General features: G+C 47.5%; 1 protein-coding gene across 5 annotated transcripts in view; it reads left to right on the forward strand.

The window, feature by feature from the left end:
* The window catches only part of LOXHD1 (lipoxygenase homology PLAT domains 1), a 198,326-nt gene that overhangs the window by 59,116 nt on the left and 114,739 nt on the right, over nucleotides 1–24,471 (forward strand). For 4 of the 5 annotated variants that reach the window (XR_014161414.1, XM_081881330.1, XM_081881332.1 and 1 more), the window contains exons 5-11: nucleotides 687–785; nucleotides 3,608–3,756; nucleotides 5,045–5,168; nucleotides 14,791–15,041; nucleotides 17,125–17,260; nucleotides 20,281–20,441; nucleotides 20,965–21,051. Coding sequence is in view for 4 of the 5 variants with exons in the window: in XM_081881330.1 (XP_081737456.1) it covers nucleotides 687–785; nucleotides 3,608–3,756; nucleotides 5,045–5,168; nucleotides 14,791–15,041; nucleotides 17,125–17,260; nucleotides 20,281–20,441; nucleotides 20,965–21,051 (1,007 nt within the window). In the remaining variant the exon portion in view is untranslated. The remainder of the gene's footprint in view (nucleotides 1–686; nucleotides 786–3,607; nucleotides 3,757–5,044; nucleotides 5,169–14,790; nucleotides 15,042–17,124; nucleotides 17,261–20,280; nucleotides 20,442–20,964; nucleotides 21,052–24,471) is intronic. The other variant, XM_081881331.1, reaches the window with a different exon arrangement.

A 24,471-nucleotide genomic window follows, 5' to 3' on the forward strand; every position in this document is an offset into this window, starting at 1 on the left:
TGCATATTTTATATAAACTAAACCATTCTGCATTCCATTATTACATCCATCAAAACTTCTTCACACTGTTAAATTTATCTTAATGCTGCCCACGTTTTCAAATAAACACAATTTTCCTCCATATATTCAGTAAACATATTCCAATCTTCTTTAAACGTATGATGTTCTTCTTCTCTTACGCTATACATTAGGTCCGCAAGCTGCACATATTCCATCAATTTAAGTTGACAGTCTTCTTTAGTGGGACTTTAGTCTCTCCTTTTCCATTTTTGGGCTACCAAAACGCGAGCTGCGGTAGTAGCAGACATAAATAACCTTTTCCAACACCTGGGCCATCTCTCCAGGTTCTGAAAGGCGCATTATTGATGCACAAGATGGAGGTATCAGCTGACTTGAGGGAATCCTGAGGTTTACCAAATAACAAAGAAATATTTTTTTTTCTTTTTAATGCCAGTAAGGAACTTCAAAACACGACCAGATGAGTGCAGTTTGGCCGGGGGATGCTAACTGGTACTGTTGGAGTAAAAATATATATAATCAGGGTAGGGGAATGGAATGGAGGAGCTGCATCCCTGAAGATCACCACCCCATACTGCAATATTTTGTTGCAGTTCCAACTCATTATGCATCTAATAATCTGTATCCCTGTTAACGAGGTTGTGTGTTTTTGCTCTCTCTCTTTGCAGTGAACAAATATGTGGTCAAAGTTTTTACAGGAGATCTAAGTGGCAGTGGAACAGATGCAGATGTTTTTATTAACCTTTTCGGCCAAAATGGAGACACAGGTAGGATATCGTGAGGATCTGTTTCCTTTGGTCTGCAGCAAACCAAACAGATGAACAATGAAATAATCCACACCCCCGAGATGTTATTCTGAGACAGGGGTGTTGATGTTGGGGATATTCCTGGGAGCTAGCATAGTGGTTACACACAGTGTTTCTCAAACTTGGGTCTCCAGCTGTCGTTGGACTACAACTCCCTTCATCCCTAGCTAGCAGCTCAGTGGTCAGGGATGATGGGAGTTGTAGTCCCACAACAGCAGGCAACCCAAGTCTGAGAAACACTGGCACAGTGCTTGGACTAGGAGCAGAGGGACTTGGGTTCAGATGCCCACTCTGCCATAAAGCTCACTGGATAGATAATCACCATCTGTTAGCCTAGTATAACTTGCAGGGATGTTGTCTATGTTAGGAGTTCAGCCTACACTCGAGTAGGACCCTGGTAGAGCCACATGCCCGACTGGCATGTTCCCTCCCTCCTGGTTGATTGATCGTTTGGGAGCTTCAAAAGCTTTCTTCTGCCCGAACATCACAGCGACCGATGCCAACCGACACTGGCACACTTAGGGATCTGCAGAGTTTGCGCAGTTGCGTAACAGACCCCAGCTACTCAGCTTTTTGGCTAATCTACTTTATTTACATATTAACACACACAGAGCACTGCAACATGGCTCCCTCTCTCTCTAGAATCAGACAGCAAAGAGAAAAAGAACAATAGTCCCACTTCACGGAACACAGTAACACAAACATCCTGTCTCTGTCACTTCCCACTCTGTGGAGTCAAAACATATACCATCATGTGATAGACAACAATCCCATGACTGCAATCATGGAGCAGGAATTCTAACAGTCTTGATATGTATTTTGTGTGTGTGTGTGTGAGCGAGCAAGAACGTACTTTGCATGCCACCCTACGCTTCTTGGGCAGGGGAGGTGAACTTTAATCCTGTGGGCCAAATGCAGCCCTCCAAATCTCTCTGTCCGACCCTCAGGAAACCCTCAAATCACCCCCCACCCCAGCCACACCCCATCTCCCAAGGGGATGCCCTTCACCAGCTCTGCTTTGCACTTCCCTTGAGTGTTTTTGCCTGGCTGGAATATGCCCTTGAACTCTAGGTTTCCTGGATAGAAAGGTGTGTGCTTGTGTGTGCCTAGGAGCTCGCCTGCTGCATAAAGGTAAATTTGCATTCATTGCTCCTCCCACTTTTGCCTCTGGCCCCGCCTACCACTGGCCTGTGGCCCCAGGAAGCCTGTGGCCCCAGGAAGCCTGTGGCCCAGAAAGGAATGTGGGCCTCAGGTGGGAAGAAAAGTTATCTACCCGTCCTTGGAGGAAGGGTGGGATAAAAGGATAACAAACACAAAACTTTTCCGCCCACTCCCTGTTTCTCAGTTCCTGCTCTTCCCAGCACTGCAATGCCTGTGAGGTGCTCAGAGCTGATTGATGCAACCAGATTGGCATGCAGTGCAAGTGAGTTGAGTACGCAGAGCCAAGTTTCGCTCATCACGAGGAGTGCAGCTGTCCTCCTGGAATTTTTCAGAAATTGTTTTTTTCCCCCTCCACAGCACGTTTCAGCCCTGTATTAAACAACTATCGAGGCAAATTACTTGGTCTCTCTCAACAGATTAAATAATTGTACTTGATTAAGCACGTACATTTTAGCAGATTATTGATTAATGAATCTATCAATTAAATTTACATGCATTTTGCATATTGGCGTACCTCAAGGCAGGCACCTCTTTGAGATGCTGAAGAAAAGTGTAGGATAATAATAATAATAATAATAATAATAATAATAATAATAATAATAAATAATAATAAGTTGTTTGTGGCTTAATAAACAAAAGCTACCCCTCACAGTTAGGCTATCCCTGTTCATGGCCTGTAAGACACAGCAGAACCAAAATAGCCCCCACTCTCAAAGAGTGCAAATTATGCAGTTCATTTGCAGCCCCATTGATTTGCAATGTGCCCTTACAGGTTAAAGAATTGCCTTTCACCAACTGTAATTTTTAGTTGATGGAGTTACTGTTTAAATGATGAGAGACTGCTTCTGCGTCCAAGCCCCCCCCCATAAGGGTGCCTTTCTGGTCAGCTGTGGAGGGTGGAGCCAAACTGCTTCTCTCTGGGGTGCCCAGCCTCCACAGTTATATTATTGCAGGTAAAGGTAAAGGGACCCCTGACCATTAGGTCCAGTCGTGGCCGACTCTGGGGTTGCGGCGCTCATCTCGCTTTATTGGCCGAGGGAGCCGGCGTACAGCTTCCGGGTCATGTGGCCAGCATGACTAAGCCACTTCTGGCGAACCAGAGCAGCGCACGGAAATGCCGTTTACCTTCCCGCCAGAGTGGTACCTATTTATCTACTTGCACTTTGACGTGCTTTCGAACTGCTAGGTTGGCAGGAGCAGGGACCGAGAAACGGGAGCCCACCCCGTCGCGGGGATTTGAACCGCCGACCTTCCGATCGGCAAGTCGTAGGCTCTGTGGTTTAACCCCCATCGCCACCCTCGTCCTGCCATTATTGTGGATGCCCAAGTTTAAAAAGGGGAAATGTTACTCTGCTAAATTGTAGAACTTGTTAACACAAGTTGGAAAGGCTATAATTAAACAATATATTATCTCCTGTCTCCCTGAACATTCCCACAGATTTGCATGCTCCTGTTGAACTTGTGCCTGGAAATGGCTCCGATGGCTGACCACATGCAAGGGCCTAGATTAGGTGCATGCCCCGACCCTGAATCTCCCAGCTGAAATCTCTGACGCATGCATTCCTGCACTGAACAGTTCCTCACCTGTTTGCCTTTTCCTTTCCATGTCATTTGCTTCTCAGGAGAGCGGAGGCTGGACAACGACAAGGACAATTTTGAGAAAGGTGCGGAAGACAAGTTTACCCTTGACGCTCCCAACCTGGGGAAGTTGAGGAAGATCACCATAGGCCACAACAACAAGGGAGGCTCTGCCGGGTGGTTCTTGTCCAAGGTTTGTGCAGATGAGCTGATTGTTCTCTACGGACGTAGGATGCTGCCTTGTAGAAAGTCAGCCAGTAGGTCCATCTAGCTCCGTACAGATTTACCGTATTTTTCGCTCTGGACCACAAGACGCACCTAGTTTTTAGAGGGGGAAATCAAGAAAAAAAAATATTATTCCCCCCAGAGCAAAGAAGCCAAGACAGCGAGCGGGATCCATCCCGTTGGCTGTCTTGGCTTCCTCTTTAGCCACGCACAGCTCCTCTAGCCGGGAGAGGCTGCGTGAGGCTATGGCAGAAGGCAATGGGATGGATCCCGCTCACTGTCTTGGCTTCTTTAGCCGCGCACAGCCTCTCCGGCCGTGAGAGGCTGCATGGGGCTATGGCAATTCCCCACCTCCTGCAAAAGCCCACAGGAGCCACACACCCTTTAAGGAGCTCGCGGCTCCTGCGGGCTTTTCTATGAGGAGGGAGAAGGAACTGACTGGCTGTGTCAGTCCCTTCTCCCTCCTGGGGAAAAGCCTGCAAGAGCCACATGGAGCTTGTGTGTGGCTCTAGGGGGCTTTTCCTGCCTGCCTCCCCCCTGCATTCGCTCCATAAGACGCACACACATTTCCCCTTACTTTTCAGGAGGGGAAAAAGTGCGTCTTATGGAGCGAAAAATACTGTATATGGACTCGCAACAGTTCTCTAGGATCTCAGAAACAGGTCTTTTCCAGAACTACCTCAAGGTGGGACTGAACCCACCTTGACCACTAGCAGTGCTGCCACCCAATCCTCTGAGTCCCCCCAAGAAAATCAACAAGCTCTCTCTATTTTTGTAAGGAAGGTTGTGGTTCCCCCATTAGTTTCAGGCAAAAGCATAGTGCTTTTGTTGACAGGGCCTTTTCAGTGGTGGTTCCCCACTTGTGGAACGCCCTCCCTAGCGAGGTGCACCTCTCTCCATCATGATTAACTTTCAGGAGGGTCCCAAAACATTGCTGTTTACCCAGACATTTGGTGGCTGAAGAATACTGGCAGTTCCATCACCTACCTCTAGATGTTATGAACTGGAATATTGTCTTTAGAATATTTTTGCCTTGCTATGGCTTTCCAGTTGGGAATCTGTCCCCCCCCCCCTTGGGGGTGGCCATTCTTTGCAGAGAATGGGTGGGGTACAAACTCAAGAAACAATAAATAAAGGGAAAGTATGGGCCGTGTGTTTGTTCCCATGAATCCAGCTAAAAGTCCTTATTAAATGCTGTGTCTTTCTTGTACCAGTCTTCCTCTCGTTGTTCAAAGGAGTCTCTGTTCTCGCCCTAGGTTATCATTGAGGACATAGGCAACAAATGTATTTACAACTTCCCATGCGGCCGCTGGTTTGCTCTGGATGAAGATGATGGGAAAATCCAGCGGGATATTCTAGTGGGAGGAACAGAGGCTACAGGTAAATGCATTTGCAGGTAAAAATACTCCTTTGGGCTTGGCCTAAATATTTATCATTCAGGAAAGGGGAACTAATGCAGCTTTTCTAAAAGGGAAGAAGCACAGGAAAAAAACACACCTTCCCTCCGTATCCACAACTGGGCATCTTCCTTGAAATGAACATTTTGGCCTGTGCTCTCTGCATCTCCCCATTTTATAAAAAAGTGGGGGATAATTTCCTGCCTACCCCTGAAACAAGGGCTTTTCCTCTACAACAAGGGAATATACCTGAAATATACTCGGAGTATAGAGTGGATTTCATGCTCTTTATTCAGATCATAGTGGTGTGGAGGAATGGACGTTCCCCCAGAATGTCTGCTTTATATACATTATTTACACAATGGTTGGCTAATTCTGATTGGCTAATTCTGGGATTCTCCTGTAGGCCAATCAGGTTGCGGATTCACTTCCACCTGGAGCTGGATTGGGTGGCTCCTGTGGACCAATCAGACTGCTGCATTCTGGGTCCTATTGTTCTAGGACCAATCAGACTGCTGCATTCTGAATCCTATTGTTCTAGGACCAATCAGACTGCTGCATTCTGAATCCTATTGTTCTAGGACCAATCAGACTGCTGCATTCTGAATCCTATTGTTCTAGGACCAATCAGACTGCTGCATTCTGAATCCTATTGTTCTAGGACCAATCAGACTGCAGCATTTTGGATCCTATTCAACTCAGTACATAACAATACCCTTCTGTTACGTGGGGGGCAGCATAGAGGACTTCTGCCTTTAGGTGTGGGGTCCTTGACTATAGCTTTCTCACATTAGATCCACACAGCATTGTGTATCGCATCTTTTAAACGTGGGGCCCATTGGGACTGGTGGGGTGGAAAACAGGGAGGCCAACAGTAGGTGGTGTTAGAGCTAAAGACAGGTAAATCCAACTGATTTTATTTCGTTCTCCATCCTCTTCCATCCTTGTTCTATAAGGGCAACACTAAGGAGGAAGAAGCAGACAGGAAATAAGCAAGACAGCAGGCAACTGAGGTCTGGCTAAAGGCTGACTGAGGTTGGTGGTCCAGCTGCCATTGCATTGAAAGGCGGTATTTTGGAAACATGGGAGCTTAGGAGAATGATTTTCCTCTGTTAATTGATATAATTGATATAATCCCCCTTTAAAGCCTTCAAAATTTATGGCTTGCAGACCTAAATATAGAATAAGAGAACAAGAAGAACATACTTTTAAAGAAGATTGGACTATGTTTATTGAATATACAGGGGGAAATTGTGCATATTTGAAAACATGAGCAGCGTTAAGATAAATTCAACTGTGTAAATAAGTTTTGATGGATGTAATCACAGAATACTGAATGGTTTAGTTTATTTAAAATATGCAGGGATTTATGTTATGCAAAATGAACCATGGAGAGAGAGGAAGGAAGTCATTGATATTTTAAGGTTGTTTAAGTAAATATTTTAAAATGTAAAACAGAAAATTTGATAAAAATTAGGGGGGGGGGACAAAATTTATGGCCACCAACTGCATCCTTGGGGAGTAGATTTCACAGTTCAGCTATGTACTATGAGAAGAGCCAGTGTGGTGTAATGGTTAGAGCATTGGACTAGGGCCTGGCAGAGACCAGGGTTCAATTTCCCACTTGGCCATCATGCTCACTAGGTGAACTTGGGGACCAGTCATTCACTCTCAGCCTAACCACCTTGAGCTCCCTGGAGGAAAAGGTGGGATATAAATGCATAGCTGTCAACTTTCAGATTTGAAAATAAAGGATCAGCAGCCTCACTTGTCTTGGGGACAGTCTACGGGAATCTAACAATCCGGGATAGCAGCGGGAAGCAGCGGAAAACGGCGCTGGAATAAGGGAATTTCCCATAAAAAAAGGAAGGTTGACAGCTATGTATAAATGCAATAAATAAATAAGAAATAAAATAAGCAAGAGGTAGTTCGTGACTTGTCTTAGGGCAGTGATGAAACCTGGAGCACGAACGACTCTGCTAGGTAAATTTGATTTCGGTGGTCCAGGCAGCCGGATCTGCAGGTTTGAAGCAAGAACAGCTGCTGGGGAGGGGCAAAGCCCTGGAGCTGGTCTACAACTGGCATTGCTGCCATATATTGGGGTCGCGAGGGTTGGGGCAGGGTGGCAGCAAGGTCAGGGTGCTAGTGAATGTAGCTATGCTCTGCTGGGTTTGGGAGCCAGGTCTGTGACTCCACACACCCCTGCCGACTGTTCCTGTTTTGAAAGTTGTGCAGTAAGTTCCCGCCTCCCCCCAGTGGAAATAAAGACACATGACACAATTATTAAGGTTAATGGGCTAAATAAGGCCACAACTTTATTGGTTACAGGTGATGAGTGGTATTGGCTTAGGCATTGGTCCTAACTGACTATATCCAGCTTCAGCCCGTCCGCTTGAAGTCCAGGAAGGGTTAGCCACCACTAGAGGGAGTCCTGCTGATGCACATCAACTAGGAACTCCCCCGGGGTCACTGATTGGGGGCGTGCCTTAGGCCCTCACCTCCATAGGCCTCGGACAGGGCTACACCCCCCAGAATCCTTTATTGGACTACCCTTCAATATTCGGGGCAGGTGATGGCGCTTCCTCCCTTCTTCCATCTACATAACAATACCAATACCAATGCCTAACCACCAATACCAAGAAGGTTGTGATGATTTGCTACGAGGTAGGCGAAAACCAAGTGGCTGGTGCCAATTTGCCAAGTGGAAAAATTCCTATCAGGCCCCTCAGTGGCGACCAACCGAGGTCCATAGCTAGGTCAAGGAACGAAAATATTAAAGGGCTGGAGGGTGGGAAACTGGAGCAGCTGGAGGCGGCAAAAGAGGGAGATCCCCGGCCGCGCCTGCATTAAATGGAGCAGGCCACGTCCCCTGAGCCAGCCGATTGGCTGGCCAGGGGGTGACGTGGCCAAGGATTCCCCCAATCACACGGAGGCTGAGTCCAGCCTCCACGCGCGTGGTGGGGGCATGACGCCCGCAACACCACCTCCTTTGCAAGGTGGAAGTGGCTTTACAGAACAGGCTTCTGAAATAGAAAAACTACAAGGGCACCAAGTGAATGCCCTGGTATTTGCTGTGGGAGCTGCACAATTTCATAAGGAAACTGGCAAAACGGAGGAATTCCAGCCCGTTCTCGAGGTGACGGAGAGCAGGATTTCTCTTGCCAGATCAGAACCTGATAGGATCTGTACTCAACACTTTCTCCTCAACATTTTGCCGTTAAGCTGAGAAGGCAAAGTTTGCTCTTGCAAAGATGCCTTCAGGACATCCTTTCCCCAAAGGTTGCTGATGCTCTGAAGGCCACCCAGGGCTTCCTGCCCCCCCCGGGGGGGGAAGGGGGGGGAACAGGCCATCAAATAATATTCCAGGCCTCAAGGCATCCGGGCAAGCAGCGGGCATGCTGAGGACGGCTGCTGGTTTATCCAGGCTTCTTCTAGCGGAGTCACAGCCTCCGTCGTGTGAGGCGCCCTTTCGGAATGGCTTAATAATTGATTTGAGCAACGGGTGGACAAGCTGTTGCTGGTGTGCTCCACACCCATTGGTTTTATGCTTTGGATTCTTGGCTTGGCGGGTGGAAATGAGCAAACCGTATCTTCCTTCCCCAACTCGTGGGTGCCAATCCTGACTCTGCAACCTGCTTTTACCCACAATTGTCTGTCTGCAGAATGCCGCAGCGAGGCTCCTTACGGGGTCCTTGCCGTGGGATCACATTCATCCAGTGCTTTACCAACTGTACTGGCTCCCGGTGGAGTACAGGGTCAGGTTTAAGGTGCTGGTTTTGAGCTTTAAAGCCCTACGCGGCCTAGGACCCACATACCTACAGGACCGCCTCTCCTGGTATGCCCTGCAGAGGACCTTAAGGTCCACAAATGACAACACCTTGGAGGTCCCAAGTCATAAGGTGGTTAGATGGGTCTCAACTATGGCCAGGCCCTTTTCAGTACTGGCCCCAACTTTGTAGAACACTCTGTCACAAGAGACCAGGGCCCTGTGGGACCTGACATCTTTCTGCAAGACAGAGCTGTTCTGCCTGGCCTTTGGTTTGGACTCAGTCTGACCCTTATGTTTCCCTCCCCTTATGGTTTTGATCTATGGGCTATTATTAAAATGAGGCTGCTTTTTAAATTGTATTTTAACCTGTATTTTAAATTGTTTTTTCCCCCTTCCCCTATTATGTTTTTATTGTAATTTTACTGGTGTTAGCTGCCCTGAGCCCGGCTCTAGCTGGGGAGGGCGGGGTATAAATAAATAAAAATTATTATTATTATTATTATTAGTAGTAGTAGTAGTAGTAGTAGTAGTAGTAATGAGAGCTCCAGCAAAGAAATGCTTTCTCACCCTTTGAGAAAATAAGGGCTCAGGTGCCTTGGCAGAAGATATTAGATATTAGATATTAGATACAATGGATATTAGAACTTTCCCACATGGCTTTATGTAGACTTGCGCTAGCATTGCTATTCTAAGCAGAAAAACGAATCTTCTCCTTCTCCTTCTATTCTTCCATCCAGCAAGACAAAGGGTGGGTCCAAAGGTATTCAGAAGCAGAAGAGGTGAGGTCATTCTGAGCCAACGTTTTTGAGCCAGAGGGCACATTGGGAATCTTGAGGAAGTGTCATGGGCAGATATGGCTGTTGTCAGGGAACTGCCATCGGAGCCAGAGGAGGAGGGAGGGCTCCAGAGGGATGCTGGAGAGCATCCCAGGAGGGAGAGAGGCAGCCCATCTGCAGGGGAAGGAAATCAGCGTAGCACCAGTGGAGAAGGGGGGCAGATGGGGGAATCGGTGAGGAGGCTCCATGACTCCTCACCGGAGACCAGCGGGGAGAGCACGGGTCCTCCACTGCCCACACCCTCCCTGCGCAGAAGACTTCCACGCAGGGAGAGTAGGCGGAGACTTGGCGTCAAAGAACTTCTTTGCTGGAAGAAGTTCAAGAAATGCCCACTGACGGATTCTGCCAGCGATTGAGGCAGCAACGGATGGGTGGCTGTCTGGACAGAAAGGGTTCACCTAGGTAACCCAGCCAGGTGTGGCGACGACTTACGCACGAGCAACCCCTAGAACCATTACAGCTGTAGAGGGGGTGTGGCACATTAGAAAAGGGCTTCCACATTTAAAAGAGCAGGAAAGAGAAGCAGGGCCACAAAAAGCTCCATCAGTGGGGAAAAGGCACTTACATCAGGCCAGCTAGCAGATCTGGAGTTGCAAACAGGAACCTGTTCTGAATTTCACTGGGGTTTCTACTGAACATTATGTTGTAGGTTGCTGCACCCCACTAATGCATCCCAGCCCCTCATTTTCCCCAAAGGCAGCCCTTCTAAGCTTTCAGCTTCTGCTAGGCAGCATATTTGAAAATGAGATCCTAGATGTTTAAATACAGATTTCCTCCCTCCTTTTAAACGTGTGCTTCCTTTGGCTCTCTCCCGGAATGGGTGCATTTCCCTCCCTCCCGAAAGACGAACATCTCTGCACTGAGCATTATTTATTCAACCTGCTTAGTGTCATCATGCGGCTTTTGCCATCGTTGAACTGCTACTCAGGTCTTTTCCCGCTAGTGTGCAATAGAGGCTATCACTGTTAAGACCTCCTGCCGTGGGCCTTTCAATGTTATATGCAATTTAACAAGGTGAAATCTTTGCGGAAGGAAAACTACCGTATTTACAGTACGCCGCAGGCAGCTGTGAAACAACAGAAGCCCCTGCAAGGACAAGCCTAGTGCAAGGACAAGCCAAGATTTTACTTAAACCCCAGTTGTGTCTGGTAGTTGCAGCTGCTATCGTTAGCCCCGAGCTCTGCTGCAAAATCAGCCTCGGAGGATTCACACATTTAAAGCACAAGACTGTCATGGAATTCTACTCAGTATTGATCCAGAGTAGATTCCAATGTATAGTTGCTGTTGTTGTTGTTGTTTAGTCGTTTAGTTGTGTCCAACTCTTTGTGACCCCCTGGACCAGAGCACGCCAGGCACTCCTGTCTTCCACTGCCTCCCGCAGTTTGGTCAGACTCATGCTGGTAGCTTCGAGAACACTGTCCAACCATCTCATCCTCTGTAGTCCCCTTCTCCTCGTGGCCTCCATCTTTCCCAACATCAGGGTCTTTTCCAGGGAGTCTTCTCTTCTCATAAGATGGCCAAAGTATTGGAGCCTCAGCTTCACGATCTGTCCTTCCAGTGAGCACTCAGGGCTGATTTCCTTCAGAATGGAGAGGTTTGATCTTCTTGCAGTCCATGGGACTCTCAAGAGTCTCCTCCAGCACCAGGATTCAAAAGCATCAATTCTTTGGTGATCAGCCTTCTTTATGGTCCAGCTCTCACTTCCATACATCACTACTGGGAAAAGCATAGCTTTAACTATATGGACCTTTGTTGGCAAGGTAATGTCTCTGCTTTTTAAGATGCTGTCTAGGTTTGTCTAATGTATAGTTAGCAGAGTAAAAACTTAAAACACGTTGCTGGATTCCCAAAAAATAGACCAGAGGCAATTGTATTTCATCCAGCAGAGCAGAGGTGGAATAAAGTCCCCCCTTTATTCACCCACTCATTCTTGAATTTGTACCCCTCCCTTTTCTCTCCTCGGTGGCCTACATGGTTCTCTCCACTCATTTAATGCTCACAACAACCCTGTGGTGTAGGTTGTGCTGAGAGGCTGTGACTGGTGCGAGGTCACCCACTGAGGCTCATGGCTGAGTCTCAAGGACTGGCTGGATGAGGAAGAGCAGTTGGAGCATCCTGCCCAAGACCCCCCAGGGAGGACACAGTAGAAGACCACTTAGATCCCGGATAGTGGTGGTGGGACACTGAGGAGCAGTCTATGGAAGAAAAGAGCTGGGAGGTGCTAGAAGCAGAGGGGTTGAGCAATCAGGAAGAAGGAGGGTCCTCCAGGATTGTCCCTGCTACACAACCACGGGGCAGTCCCAGTCCTGTTGTCTCTCTTCCCCCTTTGACTCCCTGCATGATGCTGAGCAATGGGCCAGACAGGCCTAGAGAAGGAGCCCACCTCCTCGATGTAGCCTTCGTCTGCTTGGGAGGGATCCAGAGTGGGAGGCTAGAGTAAGGTTACCAGATTTATTTCAATGAATCCAGGGACACAATCAATCAATCAATCAATCAATCCAATCAATCAATCCAATCAATCAATCAATAAATCAATCAATCAATCTTTTTTTTGGAAAAAAGTTATTAAAGAAGAAGAAGTAATATCTTCTCTTCTGTGGTCACCTCTGTTGCGCGGCCTTCCTCTGGGTCCTGGCCTTTCTTGGAGCACTAGCCATACTTCCCCCCTCCCTCTCCCTCCTTGCACTGCGATCCCCTACAGGCTTACTCGGGAGTAAGCATTAGCAGAACCCCCCTCCTCCTCCTGCTGTTGCTGCCCTGCCCGCCTGTCTGGGCATCTCCTGCGTAGGCATTGTCCAGTAGCCGCCCATCCGGGCCGTGGCATGCCCAGTCAGTGGGTCCAGGGCAGAGCCAGCGGCAAGTGAGTGGGAGGAGGTGCGCTTGGGCCGGATCAGCTCGTCTCCTGCTCGCCTCTCGTCTGTGGTGGCCAACGACGAGCTGGCCAACAAGCTGAGCCGCTGCTTGCAAGTCAAGGAGCACAGTGGCAAAGCCGACTAGCAGCCACAGCGGCCCAATCACCACCCAGAGACCGAGCCGGAGCCGGCTGCCTTAGGCAGCCGTGCTGATGGCGAGCTGAGTGCCAAGTTGCAGTGGCACAAAAACCCCACGCAACTCAACAACCCCACACAGCTCTCGCCCGGCGCCAGCACCCAGCACTGTGTCTTCAGCCCCTATTCCGAGTCCCGATATGATGTGTCTTATGCGCAACATATCATATGGGGACTTCTAGTGAGGTAAAATGGCGGGCACCACGGCAGCGGCCAGCTCTTGAAGCCAGCCAGAGCCAACTGTGCTACCAGGCTGGCTCCGGGCTGCTGAGGCTGCTGCTGCTGCCGCGACATTTCCTGGGGACATTAGATGAAATCCGGGGACATTCCGGGTATGGAATTTGTACGGAGACAAATTTGCAAATCCAGGGACTGCCCCTGGGAAACGGGGATGTCTGGTAACCCTAGGCTAGAGGGGAAGGATGGAGATACTGGTCAGTTTCAGCAGTGCCTCAGCTGAATGAACTAGAGGACTCTGCTGTGCTGTTATTTTCTGCTAATAAAGAGTGAATTGCATTCTGTGCCTGCCATGTGTACACTTCCCTGTGCTTGACTTGGCTTGCTTGACAGCTCCTTGACACTGGGTAAGGATTGAACCCTGGCTGAGTGGAACCCTGGCTGAGTGGATAAATGGACATAAATCCGACATCAGGAATCACAAGACAGAGAAACCAGTAGGAGAACACTTCAATCTCCCAGGACATTCTATACAAGATCTCAAAGTAGCTGTTCTATTGCAAAGGAATTTCAGAAATAGACTGGAAAGAGAAGCTGCTGAATTGCAACTTATTACCAAACTTAAAACCATGGAGAGACCTGGTCTGATCAAAGACATTGGATTCTTATCTCATTATACATGACAAAGCCATTTTTCACCTTCTCACCCCTTGCTTTTTCCTGTAAGACCTATTTCAGTCATTAAGAGTCGTCAACAGGCTCATCACAGCTATCTGCCAATCACCCATTCCCACCACCCTTCTGAGTAATACCCCTCCCCACCTTCTCACTATATAGAAGGGTCTGGTGACTTCTGTTTCAGTGTATCTGAAGAAGTGTGCATGCACACGAAAGCTCATACCTAGAACTAACTTAGTTGGTCTTTAAGGTGCTACTGGAAGGAATTTTTTGTTTTGACTAATAATACTAATAATACTAATAATACTAATAATACTAATAATACTAATAATACTAATAATACTAATAATACTAATTTATTATTTATACCCCGCCCATCTGGCTGAGTTTCCCCAGCCACTCTGGGCAGCTCCCAATTGAGTGTTAAAAACAATACAGCATTAAATATTAAAAACTTCTCTAAACAGGGCTGCCTTCAGATGTCTTTTAAAAATAAGATAGCTGCTTATTTCCTTGACATATGATGAGAGGGCGTTCCACAGGGCAGGTGCCACTACCGAGAAGGCCCTCTGCCTGGTTCCCTGTAACTTCTCACAGTGAGGGAACCGCCAGAAGGCCCTCGGTGCTGGATCTCAGTGTCCGGGCTGAACGATGGGGGTGGAGACGCTCCTTCAGGTATACTGGACGGAGGCCATTTAGGGCTTTAAAGGTCAGCACCAACACTTTGAATTATGATCGGAAAAGTACCGGGAGCCAATGCAGATCTCTCAGGACTGGTGTTATGTGGTCTCGGCGGCCACTCCCAGTCACCAGTCTAGCTGCCGCATTCTGGATTAATCGCAGTTTCCGGGTCACCTTCAAAGGTAGCCCCACATAGAGCGCAAAGGTAACGTTAGCAGGCATTGCTTTGCCTCTGACCCCACCTACCTTTGGCACATGGCCTCCAGAAGCCTTCTCAGGATGGAATGTGGCCCTTGGCCTGGCAACTTCCCCCACTTCCCCTGTAAAAAGTGTTGCCGAAAGAGCAGATGCCAAGACTTCCACTGTGGTGGTTCCTCATCTCAATCCCTGTGTCTTCTCCCATCTCCCACCATCCAGGCATTGTCTACAACGTGGCTGTGGTGACTGGGGACATCAGAGGGGCTGGCACAAACTCCAAAATCCACATGGTCATGCATGGCTCCAAAGGGCTGAAGAACAGCGGGAAGGTCTTCCTGGAAGGAGGCGAGTTCGAGCGTGCCAGGACCGATCTTTTCAACGTGGAGATAGCTGCTCTCCTGAGTCCCTTGAGCCGCGTCTCAATTGGACACGACAATGCAGGTGTCGGCTGCGGCTGGTACTGCGAGAAGGTGAGGACGGGTCACTTCAAGCCATTGGACAGCTGTCCAGTCACTTTCCCCCTATTTGTGGTCTGACCAGAGTGACTTGGAAGGCTTGAAGGATGTTTCAGCTCTTGTTTCAGTGATGATGCTGACAGGTTAGCCAGTCGATACGATGCAATAATGCGTCCCGCAAATCTGATTTCGCCTAATACATGCCATGCGGCACTGAAACTTATGCAGAAATCAATTGCATGCTCATTAGGCACCCAGGCTGCTCTGCAGTTGTAAGACTAGGGGACGGCATTCCTTCTCCGCCTCTTCAGCCACACTTACAGTTGTGCAGAAGGGATGTGGAGGTTATTTGTGGCAGGTTTGCGTTAATTTCTAGGGAGAGGCAGCAGATTCCGGATCAAACCCAAGAGATGTGTCATCCTGCGATTTGTGGACATTGCAGTTTTGCCGTTCAGTTAATAATAATAATAATTATTATTATTATTATTATTTATACCCCACCCATCTGGCTGGGTTTCCCCAGCCACTCTGGGCGGCTTCCAACTGAATATTAAAAACAATGCAGTGTCAGACATTAAAAACTTCCCTCAACAGGGCCACCTTCAGTTGCCTTTTAAATGTAAAATAGTTGCTTATTGCCTTGACATCTGCTGGGAGGGCATTCCTCAGGGCAGGCACCACCACCGAGAAGGCCCTCTGCCTGGTTTCCTGTAACCTCACTTCTTGCAGCGAGGGAACCGCCAGAAGGCCCTTGGCGCTGGACCTCAGTGTCCGGGCTGGATGATGGGGGTGGAGATGCTCCTTCAGGTATACTGGACCGAGGCCGTTTAGGGCTTTAACGGTCAGCACCAACACTTTGAATTGTGCTCGGAAGGGATAGGAGGAACAGGAGAGGGATGGGTGGCTTGTTTTAGGAAGGGTGTGTGTGATGGGATAGCCAGCTCCAAATATTTGAAGGAATAGAGACAGCGGATAAATTCAATTCAGTCCATATTTGTAGGCTAACCTAACTACGTAATTAGCATTTCCTGAAATCATGTGGGAACCAAAACACAGCCATCCTTTGAAAATTTGCACCTCTCTGAAGTGCTGTTCTCTTGCCAAGTAGAGTGTCCATAAAATGCATTGCTTCAGGGGATATTTCGTGGCAAAAATGTGTATGTTAGGCAAAATTGTATCAGGAGAAATTTGCACTAAAATGATGAAGGATTTTCATGAGGAGCTCCTGCTGCACTCCGGAGGCTTCGGGTTCCTTTCGCTGAAGGGTAGGTGCCCCTTCAGCTAAGGCGCAGTGCCCCTTCAGCTAAGCGGGAGGAGAAATGGAAGGGGTTCCGTTTCTCCTGCTGCTTCGCTGAAGGGGCGCTGCGCAGAGAGGGGGAGATGTTTTTTTTCTTGTTCTCCCCCTCTAAAACAAGGTGCGTCCTATGGTCGGGTGCCTCCTATAGAGCGAAAAATACGGTAAGCCCGGGCACACATAATCAATCACGTGACATGGGGCACACACACACCATTTGAATGTCAATGCCCATTAACTTTGGGGGCCCCCTCAAATATCTTATTGAGGGGACTGAAGGGACCTTGGAGTTAGGATTTTTATCCATCCGTGCTGCTCCAGCAGTAGCACTATGTTTTGTGTTTATCATGTGAGTGTCTGAGAGAGCGTGAGACAGGAAGTCTCAGTACTGTTGGAAGTTTAGTTTCACTTCTGTTTGTGATGCTGTTCTGTACTGGTCCTGAGAGGAGAGCACAGACATGCTGATGGATTCTGCGTATATAGACTGTAAAATAAAGTAGTTTTAGAACTACGATTGACTCTTTCTTCTGCTATGATATGCCAGAAGACGAGCGTACTCCTATTAGGAAGGAGGGGTCGCTTATTACCGGTCTCTCTGGACTGAGGGAGATTTATAGCCAGAGAGTGACCACCAGAGAGACACCCCAGAGTCTTGGGAAGTTGGCAGCCTTCCCAGGCGTGTTTCCAACGCTTGGCCCCTGGGAGTTGGCTCCTCTGTGTTCGTGAATGCATTATGTCTCACTAGGAGGGTGTGGGCAATGGAAAAATGGGTGGTCAATTCCGGCGCTCCCTTTCCCCTTCCAGGTGGTGGTGTATTGCCCGTTTACTGGTATCGAACAGACCTTCCCGTGTGGGAAGTGGCTGGATGAGGATGACGGTGATGGACTGGTGGAACGGGAGCTGTACGAAATGGTCTCGCTGCGTAAGAAGAGACTGAAAAGTAAGTGCGAAAGAGCAAAGCTTGAAGGGCATCCATCATTATTTGAAAACCCTCCTGCCCTTGGGAGCACTCAGGGTTGTTGTTTTTCTGCTGACAGTTCTTTCTTGGTACAGAGAACCAAAAAATTCGCCTTCTTTTTCCTCCTATGGCAGCCATTTTATATTGGCATCCACAGCAGTGTTGTCAATATGTGAGTCCTGGCACCTCCTATTTTTTACCGGGGGGGGGAGCCACTGGTCTGAGTAAAAACCCCCTCAAAAAATGGCCTTTTTAGTTTAGAGATAATGTGAGTAAGAGTTGACAAGCTACGACTTTATAAAATCATGTGTGACATGGAGGAAGTGGAGAGAGAAAAGGTTTTCTCCCCCTTCCATGACACTAGAACACCTGAACATCTCAGGAAGCTGGATGTTGCAAGATTCAGGACAGATGAAAGAAAATACTTCTTCACACCTCATGTAGTTAAACTCTAGCCTGATTAGACTTTACCAACTTGTGGGGTCTGCTTTGCTCCCAGGAGGGAGAAAGGAAGTCAAATGACACCGAGGTTGCTTCAGAGAAAGAGTTTATTCTGCTCTCTGGATAGCAGAAGGCACTTGCGTGGTCAGTTCACAGCAAGTCCAAAGAAATGAGAGATTTCATGCAGTATATATATCTTCCAGGCACCCTCTCCCTCCTTCCCCAGGAATCCAGCCACGTCAGCTTATACACACAGGTTGACATCACATATGTTCCTGCTCCAGTAATCTTAACCATAAAAGGGTTTTCCTCTTCCTATACTCTTGACCATAAAAGGTTGTTCCTGTTCCTATACCCTTATCTTGGGGCAGGAAGTCACCAACTCCTGGCACCGTTCCCAGGTCTCTTGTCAGACTTGACAAGGTCTGTGCGTCTTTGTGGTCTTTGTGGTCAGGATGTAAGATAAGACCCAGACGCGTCATCCCTGCTCTACTGGAACTGGCAAGGCCACTCATTGCCGTCACAGACTGATAAGGGAGAGAGCTTTGAGCACTTGTTTATACAGCTGGGTTTTGGCTCAAGAGCTCAGGTTAGAGCATTTTAGAAATGCTTCCTTGGAGGAGGAAAAATGGTGATTTGGGGTCAGTTTCAAACTGACTGCACAGAAACCTATTCCTTCCCCCTTCAAAACTATGGAACTCTCTGCTACATGAGTGATAGCCATCAGTGCTCGAGTGCCCAACCTGCTAAATAGAAGATTCCAAGTATGTTCTCAATCCCCGCTGGCTCCAGGGTGTCTGCTGTTCTCCAGTGTTCTCCAGATCCTTTGGGGACAAATTGCTGCATAAGGTTCATAACTGGCGGGGAGAATTTACATTGTCCCTCCTCCAGTCCACATCACATAAGTGCAACGAATGCTTATAAAATTAGTTAAGGGGCTGCATGATCAAGACGCCTCTGTGACGAACAGTTTGTCCCGTTTAAGGAGCGATTTCATTGCAGCCGCGCTCATTACAGCGAACATCGCTTAATGTGACAACCACTTTATCTCTGCAGCGCAGTCCATTCTGCGAAAGCATTTATGACCTTTAAACTGCCATATTATCGACCCTGACTGCTATTGACAGCGTAATCCCTTTGTGGATGTTGTATATTAAACGGGGAGGAAGCAGTGCCCTTGAGTAATTGGTGACCTTTCGCTGCCATACAACGGGATAAACTTGTATTGTCATCTCCCTCGCCTGCTTCGGAAAGGATATGCTTTCTCGTTTAGAGGCTCAGGATTTTTCCTCAAACCGGTGGTGTGTTGCCATGAAGAGTGCGGAATATTTGCACAGTTGTTGCCATTCATCACAGCTGTGCGTATCTGCAACTTTTCTCCGGTGACCTCAGGGCAGGCATTCTCAAACTCGGCCCTCCAGATGTTTTGGGACTACAATTCCCATCATCCCTGACCACTGGTCCTGTTAGCTAGGGATGATGGGAGTTGTAGTCCCAAAAACATCTGGAGGGCTGAGTTTGGGGGTGCCTGCCTCAGGGTGATGTATATGGGCTATCCTGCTTTATCCTCACAATAACCCCATGAGGTAGGGACTGTACCACCATTTCAGGGCCCCTCCAGCCTATTATTATTATTATTATTATTATTATTATTATTATTATTATTATTATTCATTGGTGTAAGAAGAGAAGAGGCAATCTCCCCTTTGGCTAGATGCTCCCCCCTAAAAAAAGGGCAGTATTTTCCAGACCTCTTTTTCTAGAAATAACTCCCTGTGCCTGACACACTATATATGCAAGGATTTCTCTCGTTGTTTTTTTTTCTATGGGGAAACATTCCATCTTTTGAGTCTTAAGTAGTAAAGATCAGACCCTGGTTGACACCTTAGTGAGGAGCGTTCCTCAGAGAGCTTTATAGCTGAGCCAGGATTTGACACTGGCTGTCTGCTGGCAGTCATGGCTTTTGGGTGGGATTTTGAGGCAGAAGATCAGGGCCCTACTCAGGAAAAATGAATGGGAGGGACCCTAAACACAGCAGGACTGGATTTTCACTTTTAAAAGTAACCCACATTACTATGTAAATCATGTCCCCCCTCTGCAAAGAGACCATTAAGTCCAGTGTCTTAACTCACCAGTTACCTGACTGCACACTTGCTCCCAGGTCCAGACTCACAACATTACAGTCCACTTTGTGAAAGTGCCGTGTTGCATGAGATCAGACCCTTTTGCTCTTGGGAGGAAAGGGAAATTCACATACGCAAGTGGAAGCAATGGATTGGGGCTAGCATGAGTGCGATGTTGAGCTGAAATGGAAGAGAAGGTTTTCATGGATTGTTTGCAAAGTGATTCACATTGCTGCATCTCCAGTATGAGAAGAGATTCCCTGTTGAACATCTTCACAACATGACTGGTGTTCAAGGCACTGGGCACGTGCTTTATAAAAAAGGACCTCTCTATTCATCTCTGGTGGTTTGGTTTGGTTTGGTTTCCTTCTTTGTTTTTCCTTTATCACCAGCTTTCACTATTCTAATTCAGTGATTCAGAACCTTTTGTTTTATAAGAAAACCCTTGGTCCCTGTGGATATGGACAAGTGATATTAAGGGCGCGGGGACAGACGCCCCCATCTTCCTCCAGGTTTACGGTGACAAAGGAAAGTCCGACGAAATGAAGCTGGACAATAACTCTGATAACTTTGAAGCTGGACAAACGGACAAATTCATGGTATGCCTTCCTGTCCGCCATGTGTGCTCCAAACAGACTTGTGTTTACTGCCGTGTTAACCTGGGAATCAGCCCAGACGCTTCCTGTTTACAGTTAGTGCTGGTTAAATGGCACAGAAGAATAGCCAGTCAATTCCTTGTGGTTTATGTGAAAGGGTTTAATAGCCCTTATAAAAGGAAGGAAATAGCAAACTTATTGGAGATGTCAGCTATGTTGGCGCTTCATTGACTCAGAATACTGAATGTGTGACAAATTCTTGCCTTAAATACAAGGTGAAAATTATGATGCCTGCATTCTTCTCTGGTTCAGATTTAATCTGAACCGGAGAAGAATCGTGCCCCTTGTTGTTCTTGTGCAACAAGCTTTTGGCTCCACGAAAGCTTGCACAGAAAATGCCCCTAATGGATTTTGCTATTTTTGTGCATCTCCAGTTTTATTTCCCCTGGGGGCCTGATCTTCCCCCAGATTGTGCCTGTAGTAGAAAAAGGCCACCACTGATGTGTTTTACGCATGTTTCCTGCAGATTGAGCTCCCAGATCTGGGCAATTTGTACAAGATCCGGATATGGCACGAGAAGAGGAGCCCATTTGCTGGCTGGCATCTACATAAGGTAAAAAGCCAGCAGGAGAGATTGCACTATGGGGGCAAGATCAATCCCCTGTGATAAGCAAGAGCTTATTGTTTCCATGAACTTGCGTCCTTATCTAACGCTTGAACACTGACATGTGGCTGGGGCAAACCAGCCAGATGGGCAGGATATAAATTATATCATCATCATCATCATCCTTATCATTATTTGCATGCTTGGTTTACAGTGAAACTAATGAATCTTAATCTTCAGGGCTCCTAATCCTGAAGGGTCCCAGAAGTGACTTTAGTACACACTGCTTAAAAATATTGGGTTTAGTCAGTGGTGTAGCATGTTAGTCAGTGGTGTAGCATGGGTTGCTGATGCCTGGTGCCTGGCGTGAGGAAAGTGTTGCAGCTCCCTGGTAGACTGGGCAGCTGGGGTGGGGACACATGCAGAGAGTGAACAGAGCTTGCCTCCATCAGGCTCCTCGCTCGCTGCCTCAATCCACCTGCCTACTAAACCAACCCGCCTGCTGTCCTGCCTCAGCTGCCAGGGCTCCGTGCCTGATTGCACCCCCTCAAAAATGTGTACTCGGGGCCATGGCCCCCTGGTTTCCCCATGCTATGCCTCTGGGTCTAGCAGACCCAATTTGAGTCACAGCAACTTTTGGTTGTATATATTTCAACAGTCCCAAAGTCTGAAAGTCAGTAGCACAGATGTTGTTAAGGTGTAGTGATTGGTCATGGAACAACCCCATTGAAGAAGATAACAGTGGTTACCCAGACCTCATTGTTGGTTGTGAAGGGACTCCCGTGACAGTTCAAGCTTCAGGGCCCCAGAAATGTAGGTCTGCCATGGAACCATGTTGACTTAGCTGCTGAGGAGACCCTGAGGAACCACCATGGAACTCCTCCATGCTGCAAAATGTTATTCCTTAGGCTTATTATAGGGTGAACACTTGATTCAGTATGTGTTGGGCCTCCCTCCCTGTACTCTGATGGTGCTTTCTAAGGCACATCCAAGAGTTCTCTGTAGCTCTAAGTTGCAGGGGCAAGATTGGCAGCAGAAGGACCATGATGATCTTTTCATGGGGCAGAGTTGGCTAGCCTTGGCAAATTGGCACCAGCCATTTGGTTTTCGCCCACTTCATAGCAATCGTCACAACCTTGTGAGGTTAGGCATTGGGTAAGCCTTTCTTTGGCTGGAGGGGAGGTTGTAGCCTTCCCCTGCCCCTCCTCATTAAGGGTATCCTGTTAATGTGGTTACAGATAGGTAGCTGTGTTGGTCTGCCATAGTCAAAACAAAAAAATTCCTTCCAATAGCACCTTAAAGACCAACTAAGTTAGTTCTTGGTATGAGCTTTCGTGTGCATGCATACTTCTTCAGATACACACATGTATCTGAAGAAGTGTGCATGCACACGAAAGCTCATACCAAGAACTAACTTAGTTGGTCTTTAAGGTGCTACTGGAAGGAATTTTTTTTGTTCTCTTAATGTGGGAATGTTTAGGGATGCGGGGGAGGATATATTGTCTAAGATATCCTATCCCAACTTGTCTTTACAAGTTCAACAAAATCAGCAGAGTTAACATTCCCCTTTTATTTAAACACACGCAGAGCAGATAGCTCGCTCAGACTCGTTAGAGTCTCTGTAAATATTTCCTGGTATTTCCCCCTTTTAATCCCTCCTAAAATAAGACACTACACAGTCTTCTGTAAAATATAAATCATTTGCTCACAAGTAATCATCTGGTCACACAGAAGGCGGACTTAAAAGGTTAGAACATAGTTTGAATGTGGTGACTATCTCCTTATGGGAGAAAGCCCCCTTTTCTTCTCTTGGCCTGGAGCCAAGGGTGCATCTTAGTAGTGCTGTCGTTAAGATGGCATTGATAGAGACAAGAGAGACAAGATGGTCACCAGCCTGTAGGTTCTGGTTCTTTCTACTTCTTGAGAGGCCACACCCGTCTCAAGTTACACATAGGAAGTTTTGTCTCAGTAAGTTCCGGCTGGAGGACTGAGATAACCTTCATGTCTACTCGAGCCATGTTTTGTTTGACTGCACCTGATTCTTACATCCCACAGTTAAAGGGATCGAGGGGGAGTGGCTTCTCTCTGATGCCCCGACGGGGGCTAGGGCCATACCATTCCCCCAATGGGGACCCCTCCGGGGGTCCCCCTATTTGATGTAGGTCATAGAGTTCCTCCAAATGATGGATTGCCCTTAAATGCAACTCCCAGCAAATGAACTATATAATAATAATAATTTATTATTTATCCCCCGCCCATCTGGCTGGGCTTCCCCAGCCACTCTGGGCGGCTTCCAAAAATAATATTAAAATACTGTACTACATTAAACATTAAAAGCCTCCCTAAACAGGGCCACCTTCAGATGTCTTCTAAAAGTCTGGTAGTTGTTGTTACTTTGACATCTGGTGGGAGGGCATTCCACAGGGAGGGCGCCACTACCAAGAAGGCCCTCTGCCTGGTTCCCTGTAACTTGGCTTCTTGCAGTGAGGGAACCGCCAGAAGGACTGGAGTGATATAGTCTGGCTTCACCCAATTCCTGTCCCAAACCACTCACATCTGTAACCAGTGAAGTTGTGGCCTATTTGAATCCATAAACCAAATACTGTTAGTCTCTGTGTCTATTCACCCCCCAGGGAACTGCAAGTCATGGGGTCTTGGCACACTGTTTGCTTCTTTTAGTCAATCAGAGGGTGGGGCAAAATGCTTGTGTAGGACTCTATTGTCCCACCACTGGACAGTTGGGTGGATATCCTGCTAAGCTTATTTTCCAGCTTCTGAGATATCATTGCTCAACATCACCCAGCCACCTTAAGCATGCCTTCACAAGCATGGGAACTGGAAACTGTTTTTCCTAAAAGCCAAAACTAAATTCTCAGGTTTATTCATTATGCTCTCATTATCAAATGTTCTTGCTGCAGAGTGCCGTGTCTTCCTATATGGAAGTCCTACTTTGGATAGCGGGACATGGGTGGTGCAGTGGTCTAAACCACTGAGCCTCTTGGGCTTGCTGATCAGAAGGTTGGTGGTTTGAATCCCCACAATGACAACGAGCTCTGTCCCAGCTCCTGCCAAACTAGCAGTTCGAAAGCACGCCAGTGCAAGTAGATAAATAGGTACCGCTGTGGTGGGGAAGGTAAACGGCATTTCCATGCGCTTTGGTTTCCAGCACAGTGTTCCGTTGCACCATAAATGGTTTAGTCCCGCTGGCCACATGACCTGGTAAGCTGTCTGTGGACAAATGCTGGCTTCCTTGGCCTGAAAGTGAGATGAGTGCCGCAACCCCATAGTCGCCTTTGACTGGACTTAACCATCCAGCTATACCTTTTGGGATAGCACTGAATAAATATTAGAAATGTCTTTCTCTGGCTATGTAGGCATGTGCAGTAACAATAGCAACTCACCATTTACCTTTTTTATTTAAAAATGAAA

Source organism: Podarcis erhardii (genome assembly GCF_964252035.2).
Source record: "Podarcis erhardii genome assembly, chromosome: 11".
In the NCBI taxonomy this organism is placed as follows: Eukaryota; Metazoa; Chordata; class Lepidosauria; order Squamata; family Lacertidae; genus Podarcis; species Podarcis erhardii.